We start from the raw sequence: 16,378 nt of genomic DNA on the forward strand, positions 1-16,378 counted from the left end.
CACACAGGTGCACACCCCCCACGTGCACACACACACACAGGTGCACACACCCCATGTGTGCACACACACACAGCCCCCCCACGTGCACACACCCCATGTGCACGCACACACACACACAGGTGCACCCCCCACGTGCGCACGCACACACACACACACACACACCACTTGTGCACACACACGCACACACCCCACATGCGCGTGCACACACACACACATACAGGTGCATCCCCTCTACATGCGCGCACACATACACATGCACACAGGCGCATCCCCCACGTGCGCACATTCACGCACACATACACACACACACAGGCACAGCCCCCCACGTGCACACACACACACGCACACAAGTGCACACACCCCATGTGTGCAAGCGCACGCACACACACACACACACACACACATACAGGCGCACACTGCCCACGTGCACACACAGACACACACACAGGCCATGCACACAGACACACACACAGGCGCACACACCCCACGTGCACACACATGCAGTCCCACTGTACAGCTCTCTCACATGCACACATATTTCGGGTGTATGCACGCGGCGTGAACACACCCCGCAGGGTGGGGCAGCCGAGACCCGCAGCCAGGGAGCCAGGGCAGCCGGGATCCGGGGCATCCTGGTCACGCAGCCGTTTCACTGCGCAAAGGCACCAGGTCTCTGGGCTGCCCCCATTGGCTGTACCCGCTGGGACCACCAGCCCTGGCTCCGTGCTCCATGCCAGCGGGCGGCTGGATGGTGCTGAGCGGCCAGGCCCTTGTCCCATGTAACAGACCCGTTCTCTGGGTTTGTCCCAGTAAAGCTGCTTCCCCACATCCTCTTGCGGTGGCTTTGGGGTGCAGAAGCTGTTGGTGGGGGGCCAGGCTCACCACTCTGGTGCCCTACCTGGTCAATGCCGGGTTGGATGCTGTGGTACAGGGTCCTGGTTTCCAGGTGCTCGGGGACCAGCCCACAGGTGCGGAGCAGGTGCAGGGCCAGGCGCTCTCTTGGGGGCCCCAGGTGACTGTGTGCAGGGACCTTGCTCTCTGAGACAGGGAAGCCAAGCACAGCAGAGGGACATGGGGCATGGGCTGTGTGCCGCCCAGGGGCCCACAGCGCCCCGAGAAACCCCGTGTCCCGCCCAGGGGCCTGCAGCGCCCCAAGAAACCCCGTGTCGCGCCCAGGGTACGCAGTGCCCCGGGAACCCCGTGTCGCGCCCAGGGGCCCCCAGTGCCCCGAGAATCCCATGTCCCCCCCAGGGCCCGCAGTGCCCCGGGAACAAGTCAGCGCCCAGGGACAGGGTCTGACTTGTCTCTCCTGGGGCCCCTGGGCACTCACCGAACTGCGCCAGCAGGAAGGCCCTGCCCATGAAAGTGGCTTTGCCCCCGTCTGCGCTGAACTCGGGCAGGGCCAGACTCCTCATCCTGGCAAAGTTCTCCAGTAACTGGGTGGGGAGCAGCTGGTCTCGCCACTGACAGGGGCCGGAACTGGGGCGGGGGAAGGGAGGCAGCAGGGGTCAGGGTGAGGCCATGGAGCTGGGTGCATTATAACCGGTTACCCCGAAGCTTGGGCTCAGCTCTCTGACCCCAGGGCCGGCTGTGCTGGGATTAGAGCACACTCTGGGGGCATTCCAGGGCTGGGCAGGATTGTCCCCAGAGGGGAAACTGAGGCACAGAGCGGGGCAGGGATCGCCCAAGGGTGCCCAGCAGGGCAGTGACATTGCTGGGAGTGGATCCCGGCTCCTGGCTGGTTGTCCTGTGCTCTAACCATGGGTGGGAGCTCCCCAGTGACCCCAGTGCAAGTGAGGCTGGGACTGGTCTGCCCCGACCCCTCCTCCATGCTCCTCTTCCGGTTCTTGCCCCTGCACCCTGGCCCTCCTTACTGGCACCCCCAGCGCTCGCCCCATCCCTACCTCTGCCCCCTCGTCCGGCACAGCAGGCCCCTGCAGCTCCCCGGTGAGAGAGATTTGTGTGGACAGAGGGCCAGAGCCCTGCTGCGGGCTGACCTGAGTACTGCTGGGAGAGGCCAAAGGGCCCCATCACTTCTGCAGCAAGGCCAGATAAGTGCCGGGATGCGGCTACCCCTGGTGCCCCTGATCGTACTGGGCCCAACGTCCGCTTTTCCCACCACTCTCAATGGCATCTCAAGGTGGCTGGCTCCCGAGGGGAGGCACCGACCCAGGCTGAAATCCTCTCGGGGGGCTCGGCCCCAGCTCCCCAGCCCAGCCGGCAGGGAAAGACTCCGGCCTTGCCCTGGCTCAGCTGGGGGGCAGCGGGGTGGGGTGCTGGCCACTCACATGCAGTAGGACTGGGGCAGCCCGCAGTTGGCCCGGAAGCGGGACAGGAGCCGGTTCTCCAGGTCGATGCTGGTGGCCCCTATCTTCTGGTCGGGGAGGATGAGGTCGTAGTCAAAGAGCGAGATCTGCAAGTCCTTCTCCAGCGGGAGGGTGCACGGGAGCTCGAACACCCTGGCGGGCAGGGCAAAGAACGGGAAGGGAGCTCGCTCTGCAGCCCGAGGGCTCTTGGCCTCAGCTCTGCCTTCCACCTGCCCCGGCCAGAACCCTGGGGGGCTGGGGAGGCCCAGAGCCTGGGGAAAACTCACACAGCACAGCGAGTCCCTGGCAGGAGGAGATGGTCTTGGGGCTTTACTGCTCTGCAGCTCCGGGCCGGGCCTGGCATGGGCCCAGCCATCCCACCTTTGCCCCCTCTGCACGCAAGGCAGCTGCACGCTGCAAGGGAAATGCACACGGCACAGCAGGGCCAAGCTCCATGCCGAACGTGGGAATGTTGGCAATAGGTTTATGTGCCCTCAGTTTTCCTCTGGTTAGAGCCCAGAGCCATCACAAACTGCCTGGGGCCAGCACCTGTGAATGGACATTCACTCCTAGGGAGTAGGAGATTCCCCCCTCTCTGCAGGGAAGCAAAGCGCAGCTGGAGGACACAGGAGACAGGCGGCAGGTGGCTGGGGGAAGAGCTGAGCTCACATTGTACGTCTACACCGTGAAACCCCCCAGCGGCAGCGAGTCTCAGAGCCTGGCTTGACGCTCTCGGGCTCGTGCTGTGGCGCTAACCGGCCCCGCAGACGTTCCCACGTGGGCTGGAGCTCGGGCTGAGACCCCCCCCTGCAGGCTTCAGAGCCCGAGCTCCAGGGAACGTCTACACAGCTATTGTTAAGTGCCTGGGCACGAGCCTGAGTCCAGAGCCTGGCTGCTGCTGCGGGGATTATTTTGCAGTGTAGACACACCCAGTGACAAGGGCTCTGACCTAGACAGAGGCCAGGTTCACACTACACAATTGAGTTGACCTATGTTAGGTCGACTTACAGCCACTGCAGGAATGACTGCGGCTTTTCATGTCCACACTGCCCTGCCCTCCTCCTGTCGGTGATGCGCGTCCTCACCAGGAGCGCTTGTACCGACTTAACAGGGGCAGTGTGGGGGGCTGAGAGCCCAGGCTCTCGGTTTGCTGCCAAGCTCCCAGCTGGAGCCTGGCTGGAACCCCCACCCTCAATTTCAAAACAGGCCCCCTACCAGCCGTGAAACTGACCCCCTTGTCAATTTCACGGCTCCAGCTGTCAGCCACCCTGTGCTAACCTAGGGACGCTCGCATTCTGTAGCCAGATGACTAATACATTGCTGCCTGGTGTTGAAAAGGCTGCCTGGTGTCTCCACAAACAGGCACGGAGAGCCTGCACCCTGGAGGGAAGGGGTGTGCCCACCTGTCCTTTGCCCACTACCAGGCAATGCTCCCTTTGTTCTGACCTGTTCCCTCCAGGCTGCTCGGGGATCCGCGCAGCTCCAGGAGGGGTGGGCAGGGTTCAGCCCCCGAGCTGCCTGGGGGCTCTGGAGAGCTGCAGGCTGGACTTACCTGCCGAAGACAGGTTCCAGGGTGTTGGGCAGATACTGGTCTCTGTCCCCCAGCTTCTTTTTGCCCAGGGTGACCCGCACGTAGGGGTCGCACTGCAGGGGACACAGCCAGGAAGGGGCAGTTAATAAACGTCCCCTTAGTGCCTCGCCCTGTTCTTGTCACACCCAGGAATTGGGGGGTGGGAGCGGAGCCGGAAAGGGGCTCCCAGGCTGTGTCAGACGGGCCTGGGCACTGGACTGAAGCTTGAGGGGCACAAGCTGATCTCTCCCCGGCAGGGCCCGGAACAGGGCAGGCTGGCACACAGACCCGGCCGTGCCCGCAGCATCAGTCAGAGCTGGACTACTTGGGTAGCAATGAACCCCTTGGAGCCTGCCATGAGCGGGGCTCTGGATTGTCAGGTCCCTTAGGGCACATCCACACGGCAAACCGCCTCGCAGCAGCAACTGCCCAGGGCCTGGGTCTGCAGGCTCGCGCTACGGCACTAAAAGTAGCCCCTCGTTCCAGCACCCCCGCAGCTACTGTTAGCACTGTAGTGACCTGGATCTGAAACGCCCGGATGTGGCTTTATTAGGCTCTTCCAGGGCAGCGCACCAGCCCAAGGAGCTTTGTCCCAGTACCACAGGGAATGGGTGCTGGGTGGGGGGGAGCAGTGTGCAGAGCGGGTGAGAATTGGGCACTTACCAGGCCGTTCCTATCCTTTGGCGGGAGGTTAAAGGCCCGGACGATGTAAACCCGGACCAGACACTTCTGGGGTTGGCTTTCGGGCAGCTCCTGGAACTGGCGCGGCGGTGGTGGGGAGCTGGGGTCCTCTGGCAGTGGATAGATCTGGAAGAGTCCCTGCAAACAAACCAATCCACGTGATTTCTAGCTGCTCGGATACTGGATTGATGGAGTCTTGTCCCCCGAGCATCTGGGGCCCATTCCCTGTTGGGAACAGCGCTACTCATACTGTTGTGCTCAGAGACCAGAGCAGACAGGGGCTGGGTACGGTGCCAGCGGCTGTGCTCAGAGACCAGGGCTGATGGGGGAGGGTCACTGTGCCAGCTGGCATGCCTGGCCCTGGGTGGCGGGTGTGACGGGTTTCCCCTGGGGTGCCACTTGGAACTGGTGTACCACTGAGCCCGCCTGACCCACCAGCCCGGGCTTCCTTTCACACTGTACTGTTGAGACAAGCTCTCAAGCCCCCTCCAGCACGCATACACCCAACTGCAGCTTCACACACAGCTCAGCTAGGGAACGGCCCAGTACTCAAGTGCCCACCCCCCCTCTGGAGGGCAAACCCAAAATTGTACCGTCTTACGCTGCACAGAGAACTGTACAGCATAAGCTCATGAAATTCACCCCCTCCCTCAATGTGGAGAGAGAGATGCAACAGCTTTTTGCCCCCCAGTTAGGAATTCCACACACTGGGCTTTCGACAAAAAGAGAGATTGTAAGTGATTCTAAGGGACAGCACACAGCTGAAAGCAGATTACCTAGCAAATAAAGCCAACACGCAATCTAAGCTTAATATACTATAGAAACTGGTTATAAGCAGCACATTCTCACCCTAAATGTTGTTTTAGGCAGATTTGCAGAGACTTGCTTGCAGCTTAAAACTCCAGATATTCCTTTCACAGGCCAGACACCCTCTGGCCTGGGCTCAGTCTCCCCTCCCCCCCGTCTCTTTATTTCTCAGGTGTTTCCAGCAGCCTTCTTCCTTGGGTGGGGAGTTAGTGAAGAAGGAACCAAGATGATGTCACTCCCCTGCCTGAAATAGCTTTTGCACATGGTGGGAACCCTTTGTTCCCATGCCAGACAGTGGAAAAACACTGGTGTTCCAAGATGGATTCCAGTACCAGGTGACTTGGTCACATGTCTCTGTAGGGCCATAGCAGCCATGAGTCAGAGGCTGGTTGTTCCTCAGGAAGCCCCCCCAGTGGGAGATTAGCATCTTCTAAGACCTATTGTTCTCCCTAATGGCTCTTCCTCACAGTCAGCCATCTAGACTGATTGCATTCTGTCTGGTGGGCGTTCCCCAGGTGTAAACACACTTGTAATAGATGCCCAGACAACATTCCTAACTTCAGATACAGACATGATACATGCACACAAATAGGATAATCGCATTCAGTAAATCACAACCTTTCCAATGATCTCTCACAGGACTTATTTTGTATAAAATACATCAGAGTTATGCCATAATCCTATCATAACAATCTCTCTGTGAAGCATATGGGGGCGTAATGCCACAGCAGGCTCTGGGAGCATTGTACTCTGTAGATGGCACACACAGCGCTGGGTGAAGGCTGAGAATTTGTCACTAGACCTCAGCTGACCAGCCCCTTTGCTCCCCTGTGTCCAGCTCCTCTGATGTCTGGACGCAGAGACACTGGGCTGCTGAGGGGGAGCTGCTGGGGTGGGACCTTGTTGATACACCCTGGGAGCTTTGCAATGAAATCCACAAAAGGCCAAACACCTGGCGCCTGGTTCTCACCTTGAATTCCCCGACCACCAGGGGGTCTTCGCTGGCCTCCTCCAGCACCCGCCCACGGTACAGCCTGAAGGTCTGGCAGAAATCCTGCAGGCCCTGGAACTCCGGCACAGCCTCCAACTCACAGTTATAGACCTGCCAAGGAACCACAGGCTCAGGCTTTGGACACTAACCTCTCGGTCGTGCGGAGTCTGGGCCGTGGGGTCAGAGAGGGCTGGTACTGAGCCAGGGAGGAAAAGGACGTGCCCGCAGGGTGGATCCCCCAGAGGCAGATTTCTACAGCAGCAGGAGCCTGGACTGTCCTCCACTGGCACCATTGTGATTGACCAGGCTAGCAGGGGGTGCCCAACTACCCTCAGTTGGATCCAATCAGAACTGGCCAGCTGTGACTACGTCATACGCCCCATCCCGCCGACGAGAGATCCATGGTTAGCTGTGCTTGTAGGGCAGGGGCTCTGCATTCTCTCCATGAGGCTGCTGAGAAGCCCGGAGAGCAGCACAGTCATAGAATCATAGAATATCAGGGTTGGAAGGGACCTCAGGAGGTCATCTAGTCCAACCCCCTGCTCAAAGCAGGACCAAATCCCAACTAAATCATTCCAGCCAGGGCTTTGTCAAGCCCGGCCTTAAAAACCTCTAAGGAAGGAGATTCCACCCTAGGGATCCCATTCCAGTGCTTCACCAGCCTCCTAGTGAAAAAGTTTTCCCTAATATCCAACCTAAACCCAGGGCCGGCTCCAACATTTCTGCCGCCCCAAGCAAAAAAAAAAAAAAGCCGCGATCGGGGGCGGCAGTTCAGCAGCAGGTCCTTCGCTCCTAGAGGGAGTGAGGGACCTGCCGCCTCCAAATTGCCGCAGGTGCCGCCCCTCTCCCTTGGCCGCCCCAAGCACCTGCTTGTTAAGCTGGTGCCTGGAGCTGGCCCTGCCTAAACCTCCCCCACTGCAACTTGAGACCATTACTCCTTGTTCAGTCATGAGGACACGTATTTGTTACAATATTTTACAGTCTTACAGAGCCCAACCTACCGGTCTGGGAATTACTGGTCCCTAAACCACTTCACCCGTCACAGAAATGCAGCCACTTCTGGGGTGGAGCGTGGCAGCTGTATAAAGGCAATGTACAGTTCTGGACAGGGAATGAGGAAGGACATGGCATCCTGTTTGTGTGCCAAGGCCTACCTGGCTAAGAGCATCACAGCCTCTCCACTGTGACTACTTTGGAGCCTAGCTAATGAGGGAAAGCCCTTGTGGCCAGCCAGGAAAAGCCCATCTCTGATTCCACACAGAGCTCCTGGGACAAGGGGAGAAATAGCACCCTTGTCCATCTGTCTGAGGGCCAGACCGGGGCCAGCCTGGCTGGCTGTGGGGAACTCTCTGGCCTGCAGAAGGCAGATTCCACCTGGGTCAGGACAGTCGTCATCTCCAGAACAGAGGGGAGACCCCTCTCTGCAACCCCCAGTCCAGGTTCTACCACGTGCGACCGCCAGCCAGGAGCACACCTTCAGGCTATCCAGCCCTGTCTGCAGGTAGCCGCCGCTCTTTGCCAGATCCCCCGTGGCAGCATAGAACTTGCTCCACCAGTCGACACACTCCTCCTCCTCCTGGGGAAGAACGGAAGGAAGAGCAGCGTGAGCCTTGCTAACCAGTGGGAAATGCAGGCGTCTCTGTCGCACTGCTGCTGAGAGCTGCAATCCCACTGGGCAGGGGGGCTGCTGCTCCAAGTTCCTCCCTGACCCCTCTGTGAAACCCACCTTCTCTGCTCTCAGTGTGGTTCGAAGCCACGACTCGGCAGCCATCCTGCCCAGCATCTGCGGAGATGAGGGGAGACAAATGTGTCACGCCCAAGGAGTTTAATACACCTTATGACACAGCCCCCCATATTCCTCACAGTGATGTTATTATGATATGATTATGGCATAATTATGATGCATTTTATACAAGATGGGTCATGTGAGGTGTCACTGGAAAAGTTACAATTTCCTGAATATGATTATCCTATTTGTATGCATGGATCATTTTTGTATCTGAAGGTATGAATATCGACTGTGCATCTGTATTTCAAATGTGCTGACTCTGGGTGACACCCACAACTAGCCTTTCAGGTACAACAATGAAAAAGCCAGACAGTGCTGATGGCCCATCAGCAAAGACAATGGGCCCTGGAAGAACGTAACCTTCCTGGAAACGTTCCAGACAGCCTGTAAGCAATGGCTGCTGTGACTCAGCAAAGTATGCAAGGGCATGTGACCAGACCACATGACTCTGGGCTCCATTTTGGGATGCCTGTATTTTTCCACACACTGGTCTGGGAACCAAGTTTAAAACATATGTAAGGCAGGGAGTGGCATCACCTGTTCTTCTTCACTCCCCACACAAGAGGACCCCTGGAAACACATGCTGAACTGGGGGAAGTACTGGAGCCAGGCACAAAATGGGAAATGACTGCCTAGGAAAGAGTACTGCGGAAAGGGATCTGGGAGTCATAGTGGATCACAAGCTAAATATGAATCAAAAGTGCCACACTGGTGCCAAAAAAGCGAACATCATTCTGGGCTGTATTAGCAGGAGTGTTGTAAGCAAGACACGAGAAGTAATTCTTCTGCTCCACTCCGCGCTGATAGGCCTCAACTGGAGTAGTGTGTCCAGTCTGGGCACCACATTTCAGGAAAGATGTGGACAAATTGGAGAGAGTCAACAAAAATGATTAAAGGTCTAGAAAACACGACCTACAAGGGAAGAATGAAAAAAATTGGGTTTGTTTAGTCTGAAGAATAGAAGACTGAGAAGGGACCTGATAACAGTTTTCAGTTACATAAAAGGTTGTTGCAAGGAGGAGGGAGAAAAATTGTTCTCTTTTATCTCTGAGGACAGGACAAGAAGGAATGGGCTTAAATTGCAGCAAGGGAGGTTTAGGTTGGACATTAGGAAAAGCTTCCGAATTGTCAGGGTGGTTAAGCACTGGAATAAATTGCCCAGGGAGGTTGTGAAATCTCCATTGGAGATTTTTAAGAGCAGGTTAGACAAACACCTGTCAGGGATGGTCTAGGTCAGTGGTCTCCAAACTTTTTTGATCGCGCACCCCATCAGTAAAAAAATTTTGAGCATGCACCCCCTGCCGCGCCAAAGCAAAAAACAAAAACGTGGACTCTCACCTGAACTGCTGAAGCAAAAAAAAAAAGCCACTCGGACTCCCCCACTTTGGAGACCACTGGTCTAGATAATACTTAGTCCTGACTTGAGGGCAGGGGACTAGACTAGAAGACCACTCCAGGTCCCTTCCAGTCCTACGAGTCTATCTTCTTCTATCTTCTAAAGGGATTTTTAGCCCATGTATGAAAACCTGGGGAACCCAAGATGCAAAGCAAATACAGCTTGTGCCTTAAGAATCTGCAAGCCTGCTTGTACCATCACTCAGGGTGAGAAACTGCTAACTCATATCCAATCTATCTAGTATGTTAAGCTCAGTTTGTGTTTTTGTTTTATTTCTTATGGTAATCTACTTTGATCTGTTTGCGATCACTTATAATGACTTAAAATCTATCTTTTAGTGGCTAATAAACTTGTTTTATGTTTTAATCCAAGCCAGTGTGCCTTGGGGGAAATCTCAGCTTGGTTAACACAAGTGTGCGTTGTTCTCTTCACATTGAGGGAGAGGCGGACCGGGTATTAAGCCCATATACCGGCCAAAACGTGAGCAGGGCAGGACGGTACAGCTCTGGGGTCCTAGGCTGGGGAGCTGGGCGGGGAGGGGGGTTGGGCTGCAGTCTCTCTACTGTCGGTTCATGCAGCGGCCGGCCAGAGCCTGCATGTAACTGCAGCTGGGTGTGTCCCTGCCTGTGTGAATGCTGGTGGGAGTGTAGGAACAGGAGCAGTCTGCAGCTTGTCACTGCAGCACAGTGCGAGAGGGAGCTCAGGCTGGACAGACGGAGGGCTTAGTGGCATCCCAGTTCCCGGTTGCACCCGGGGGGACCCGTCATACACCTGATCAGCTCCTGCCCGGCCCACCACATGCTGCCCCTCTGCTGGGCTCCTGATGGCTCAGGACGTGACCCCCAGAGTTCCATGGTGGGCTTCGGAGACATTCTAGGACAGTGGTTCCCAAACTGGGGTTGGGTTCACAAAGTGTTACAGGGGGTTCTTGGGAAAAAATTCCCTAATGGCGGACAGAGCTGTCCATAGGGACCCCGGGCAGCACGGGGCCAGCAGCCCGGAGCCTCTGGATTTCCAAGAGCTAAGCAGATCAAAGCAGGCGTATCTATCACACTGAGGAGATTTAAACTTCAAAACTCCTTATAAGAAATGGAAAGGGAGGTGGATATTTTTTGCTGTTTTTAAAATAAATAAGCAGCTAGTGTTGTTTTTAAAATTATTATGAAGAACTAGTTTGAGCTTTGTTGTAACGTGCGTTGTTTGCCTGGACTGCTCAAGACCTGAATGCTTGTGTAGGAGGAACTCTTTGAGTTGGCTTCTTAAATACCTTTATGCTGTTTCACATCTAATACTCCTTGATGAAACATAGGAGCCTTGTCTTATAACAGGCTTATTCAAAGTGATACAAGATACGAAAGTGAGCTCTTGGAAGAGTGTTGCCGTTTTCATAATGTAATACAAATACTGTAATGATAAATAATAATTAATAATAAATAGTGTGTAATAAGCATGTCATAAAAACACATTTTATATTTCCAAGATCACTGCTTTTATAATTTATACTCAGGTAAAGGAGAAAATCCCTGGAAATATTCATTTTTGGGAGGGGGTTCGTGAGACTTGACCTTTTAGTGATAGGGGTTCACAGGTTGTTAAAGTTTGGGAACCACTGTTCTAGGAGCCATCTCACATCTCTCTGGTAAGTGGAGGACTGGCCAGGCCAGCTGGAGGGTCTGCAGGGCCCTTGTGGGGAGTGGTAACCCAAGGGAGGCATGTGGGTATAGGGTACCTTTTCCTGCAGCTGGCGTTTTGCTTGTTAGCTTTGGCAGGGCTCTACCAGCCCCTGTGTTAATGATCCAGGCTGAGCAATGCGCATATGAAGGCCTGCCGTTATTGTAGAGGAGAGCTCTGTAGATAGTCACTGCAGCGGGGGCCCACATGGCTCAGGGAGCCAGCATGGATGAGCAGGAGTGTCCTGGTGCTGGAGGAGGGGCATCTGAGCAGCTGCTCTGGCTAGAGGCTGTCTGGAGACCATCCCCTTCCAGCTGTCAGCTGAAGTCCAGATGAAATTTGATGATTTGATCAGCTAAATATCCGACCTGGATCCCAGCCTCCCTCCCCTCTAGCATCCATGGGTTGGATTTTTATTGGTAAATGTCTGTAAATGCCCATTCCACTGTACACATGCAAACTGACGAAAAAATGTTTCCAGGGATAGCAATTGAAATGTGCAGCTAGGCAAAGTAAGGGAAACGCTGCTTGGGGCCGTGTTGAGTTTGATTTCAGGAGATTGACGTGGTGTATTTTGACTGGAGATGTTGACAATTTGTGTTTTATTGGCTATAAAGCTTTAATTTTTGGAATTTCACAATTCAATTACAATCGATTCTGCCAAGCCTATATCCAGACAACCCCTTTCTTCTGTCCAAGCAGCTCACAGTGCTTGACGAGCATTAATTCATGACGCCTCACAAACTTCTCCCTCCCGTGAGGTAGGTCAGTAGTATCATAGTTTTACAGATGGGGAAACTGAGGCACAGAGCGTGGACGGCACTGGTCCAAAGTTGGACAGCAAGTCTGTGGCAGAGCTGGGTATAGACCCCAGATCGCCTGACTTCTGTCCCCCTGCCCTAACCCCTAGATGATACTGTCTCATAGGGCCCTTTAGGGAGAGCCCCTCAGACCAGTTAAGAGCCGGCTATGCGAGCACAAAGCCAATGCACCTTGGAGTGAGGTGCAGATGTGACCTCATGGGATGCAGCACTGAACTGCACTGAGGGGACCCCTAAGGGTTAAAGCAGGGCTGAGGCCCAGGTCACCCCGCACTGTATCTGCACTGAGGTCAGTGGTGCCCATGGCACCGGGTGCCACCCCCGGTGGGAGCAGGAAGTGAGCGCTGCAGAGAGAGGGGGCCCAGCAAGCAGGTGGCTCTGGGCTGCTGGAGAGTAGCACTCACCTTCGCGATCTTCCCCTTGGGAGCCACTGTGTGGGGCAGGGAAGGGAGGGGGAGAAAAGAGACATGAAATTAATGACAATATTGAAATATCCCCAGGTCCTCCCAGCTCGGAAAGCAGGAATGGCTGGGGGAGGCTCTCTGGCCTGGCTAGGCCGGACCGGCTGCATGATCACACTGGGCCCATCCGGCCTGAACGTCTAGGAATCAGCCACTGGTGCCTGCGTAACCTTGCCACCGCCTGAGGGCAGGAGTCAAAGTGGACTCCCGCAAGGGCTCAGTGTGGCTATTCAGAACCCAGGTCCTAGGCAGCATTTCTTTACATTGCAAAAGTAACCCAGCATTTAGCAACTGTCAGGCCCGGCCCATGGGAAGGCACGACTGGTTTCTCACAGGCAGGCTGTTCAAGGCGAGGACAGATTGGCATCGGCACCGCTGTGTGTGGGGAGCTCAGGGCTGGGCTAGCCGGGGGCTTGGGAGTGAGGGCCACTGGCAGAGCTGTGGGGCGGTGGGTGGGCCCCCCACGACCGGAATAGCAGGGGACTGTGGATCCCAGCTATGTCCTCACTAGGAATACATCTTCCTTTAGTTTTAATGTTGGGGGATGTGCAGTCCTGGCACCCCAGGGTGAAAAGATTCCATGGGGCGATGGGGGGGAGAGGGGTCTGCAGCATTTCTGTGTTAGAGCACACGGGCACCACGCTGGAGCCCGGCCCGGCAGAGCCAATGGTGCCAGATGGCTGGCTCCAGTGAAACGTGGGGTTTGGCCCAATAGTTCCACAGGAGAGGGTCTGGCAGGTCCCTGCCAGCAATGGGAGAAAGATAGTGTTCCCCAGAGGTCCTGGGAGCTGGGCTGGTGAGTGGGGGATGGTGAGTGGGATTCATTGGTTGGCCTGTACCTGGGGGTGGCAGGCTGGGATGGTGCCCCTCTGCGGACGGCTCGCACATGTACTGGCGCAGGGATCTCACGCTGGCCTGGCCCACCACTGGCTTGTACCCAAACTCCCGGTTGTCCACGACCTTCAGCTCGATGGGGGGCATTAAATCTTCTTCCATGGGCAGGTGCTGCGGGGTGGCAAGCAGGTCCATGAGCTCCATGGGGAGGCAACAGAAGGAGCAGGCAACTGGGCCAGCACCTAGACACTCAGCCATGGAGCACTGTATGGACAGACAGACAACACCGGCCACGGGGCTAGAGGTGATGTGGGTCGGTGGGATCAAGTGGTCCCTGGAACTCTCCAACCATCTCCGACTCCCAACCCAGCCATGTAGGCAGGCAGGACGGGAAGTGGCTGAGAAGCGGTGGGTGGAGCCGCCCTGCCCCATGCTCCTGCCCTGCTCACCACTCTCATGAGGAAGACATTGATTGGGAAGTTGGGGTTCTCGTGGAGGTCTCTGATGGGAGCCGTCTGGATGGCCTCTCCTCCACACTCCACCACCAGGCTCGGTGCCATGACGCTCAGCAGGTTGTAGCTCTGCAGGCCCCGCAGGCCCCAGGCCAGGATCTGGAGGGGAGGAAGAGGTGAATGGTGTGGTTGTACCATGGATGGATGTCACGAAGGAGGGGTCGGCTGGGCCCAGCTGGGCGGAGTTTGCACTCATGGATTCAGCATCAGTCCCACTGGCAAAGATGCCAGGGGTGAAGCTGCCGATGTGGCTCTGTTTCAGAGTCAGAACAGAGCTTAGAAGCCAGCCGGGCCAGAAAAACTCACCTGGCCACCCCCTGAGTGTATTGGACGCCCAGCAGGGAGATGAATGGGCTGGACTGCTCTGGGGCCCAGAGGGCAATGGAGGGGCTGGTGACAGTGGCTCCCCAGCACAAACTCCCACCAATGTCCTGCCTGGCCAGCCAAGGTGGTGGGTGGGAATAGGGAGACGCTGCAGCCTATGTTTGTGCCAGGCGGAAGGGATGGTTCTGGGTGACAGGAGAGTTACAGTCAGGAATGAGGGGCTGGGGTTAACCAAAGGGAGAAGCAGGGTGGAGGGAAGTGACACGGTGACTAGACTGGAGGGGCAACCTCGCCCCGGCCCCCAGGCGATGAGCAGGGTGGGACTTCCTGTGCGTCTCCATCCCCATGCTGATGAGGAGCAGCAGCTTGTCCCCTCAGGAGGGGAAGCACCTGCAGGTCATTGGGGGCTATCGACCTCTGCCCAACGTGCTGGTCTGATCTTCGTAGCTCTGCCTGCAGCAGTTCCCATGCAGGGGGCCTCCCAGCTCCATCCTCGCTGTCCCCCAGTCCCTGCTGGCCAGGCCCTCCTGTAGGGTAGATAGTGGCTGACGCCAATGGCATGGCAGGATCTGTGGCAGTAACAGGCATCGCCTCTGGCAACGCAACGTGCCCTCCGCAGCAGATACTTGTTTCCTCCTCCCACCAAACAAGCTGCTTCTGCCCTGGAGTCTGCGTGAGCAGAGGGGCCCTGGCCGTCACCCTCACCTCAATGGCCATCAGTCTCAGCGTGGGCCGGATGTCGCTAGGGATGACGTAGACCCCGTTCTTCCAGGAGGGGGCGGGAAGGCGGCCTGGTGCACCATCCTGGGAGGGGAAGGACAAGGCTGTTGTGTGATGCTCTGGCTTGGCTGCACTTTGTGCAAAACGGACAGAGGACTTTCGTGCCGGGGAAGGACCAGGACTGGCAGCCAAGGGCAATTCCTCTGGCTTCCACATCGTGCCCCATGCTAAAGTGACCCCTCCAACCCTCGGGGACCCTGCTACATGGGCCAGGGGGCTCAGTCGCTGTTGCTCACCATTCCTGGGAATGCCAGCAAGGAGGCTGAGGTAGAGCTTAACTTTTGTGTTGGAGACACCTGTTCGGTTGGAACTCTCCTGAGATTCTCCATCAGGATGAGTGATGTGATGTCTGCCAGTCCCGGGGCATCTTGTCCGTCCCCCTCACTGGGGCAGGACCCAGTAAACCTAGACCAGGCCTGACAGTGTTTGCCCACCTGGCCTTCAAAACCTCCAGTGACGGGGATTCTACAACCTCCCTTGGAAGCCTGTTCCAGAGCTCAACTCCCCTCAGAGTTAGAAAGTTTTTCCTAATATCGAACCTAAATCTCGCTTGCTGCAAACTAAGCCAATTCCTTCTTGTCCTACCCTCGGTGGCCATGTAAAACAGCTGTAAACAGTGTTGTTGCAGCTGTGTTGGTCCCAGGATATTAGAGAGACAAGGTGGGTGAGGTCATATCTTGTATTGTACCCATCCCTGTTGATGAGAGAGAAGCTTTCAAGCCCAGAGCTTCAGCACTGGGAAAGGTTCTCTGAGTGTCACAGCCAAAGACAAGATTGAACAGATAGTTTAGCATAAATAGCACATATTATAAGGGACCCCTGTAGTCACAGGACAAAAAGGGGGTAAGTGGGTTACAGATTGTAGAGTTAGAAGGGACAGATTGTCATAGAATTGTAGGGTTAGAAGGGACCTCAAGGGTCATCTAGTGTAACCCCCAATAAACCATTAATCCAGCGTTTTATTAAGTCTTAATAAAGACACTGGATGTATCGTTTATTACAACAATCTGTAACCCACTGATCCCCCTATTTGTCCTGTGACTTCAGGGCTGTTAACAGGCCACTTCACCTTGACTGGTCCATTCGAACGTGTGCTAACTACTTACGCTGAACTATCTGTTCAAACCTGTGTTTAGCTGGGGCACTCGGGGTGCCTTTCCCACACCCGAGGATGAGCTCTGTGCGGCTCAACAGCTTGGCTCTCTCGCCAACAGAAGTTGGTCTAATAAAAGTTATTACCTCCCTCACCTTGTGTCTCTAATGGAAGACAGTTAATCACCACCTTCCTTATAACAACTTTTTACATATTTAAAGACGTGCCACACTTAAGGAAAGATGTGGACAAATTGGAAGCATCCGGAGGAGAGCAACAAAAATGATACAAGATTTAGAAAACCTTATCTAGGAGGAAAGGTTAAAGAAAATGGGCATGTTT

General features: G+C 55.7%; 1 protein-coding gene across 1 annotated transcript in view; it reads right to left on the bottom strand.

The window, feature by feature from the left end:
- Positions 1-16,378, bottom strand: part of LOC112117729 (myoferlin-like) — a 76,584-nt gene that overhangs the window by 7,831 nt on the left and 52,375 nt on the right. Inside the window, exons 31-42 of the mRNA XM_029912567.1 lie at positions 14,869-14,967; positions 13,777-13,938; positions 13,333-13,498; positions 12,437-12,462; positions 8,082-8,138; positions 7,830-7,931; positions 6,335-6,466; positions 4,540-4,695; positions 3,859-3,950; positions 2,289-2,459; positions 1,331-1,479; positions 899-1,038 (exon numbers count right to left, since the gene is read on the bottom strand). Of these exons, the coding sequence (XP_029768427.1) occupies positions 899-1,038; positions 1,331-1,479; positions 2,289-2,459; positions 3,859-3,950; positions 4,540-4,695; positions 6,335-6,466; positions 7,830-7,931; positions 8,082-8,138; positions 12,437-12,462; positions 13,333-13,498; positions 13,777-13,938; positions 14,869-14,967 (1,452 nt within the window). The remainder of the gene's footprint in view (positions 1-898; positions 1,039-1,330; positions 1,480-2,288; positions 2,460-3,858; positions 3,951-4,539; positions 4,696-6,334; positions 6,467-7,829; positions 7,932-8,081; positions 8,139-12,436; positions 12,463-13,332; positions 13,499-13,776; positions 13,939-14,868; positions 14,968-16,378) is intronic.

The sequence above is a fragment of the Terrapene carolina genome, unplaced genomic scaffold (assembly GCF_002925995.2).
Source record: "Terrapene carolina triunguis isolate 2854851 unplaced genomic scaffold, T_m_triunguis-2.0 Scaffold49, whole genome shotgun sequence".
Lineage (NCBI taxonomy): Eukaryota > Metazoa > Chordata > Testudines > Emydidae > Terrapene > Terrapene triunguis.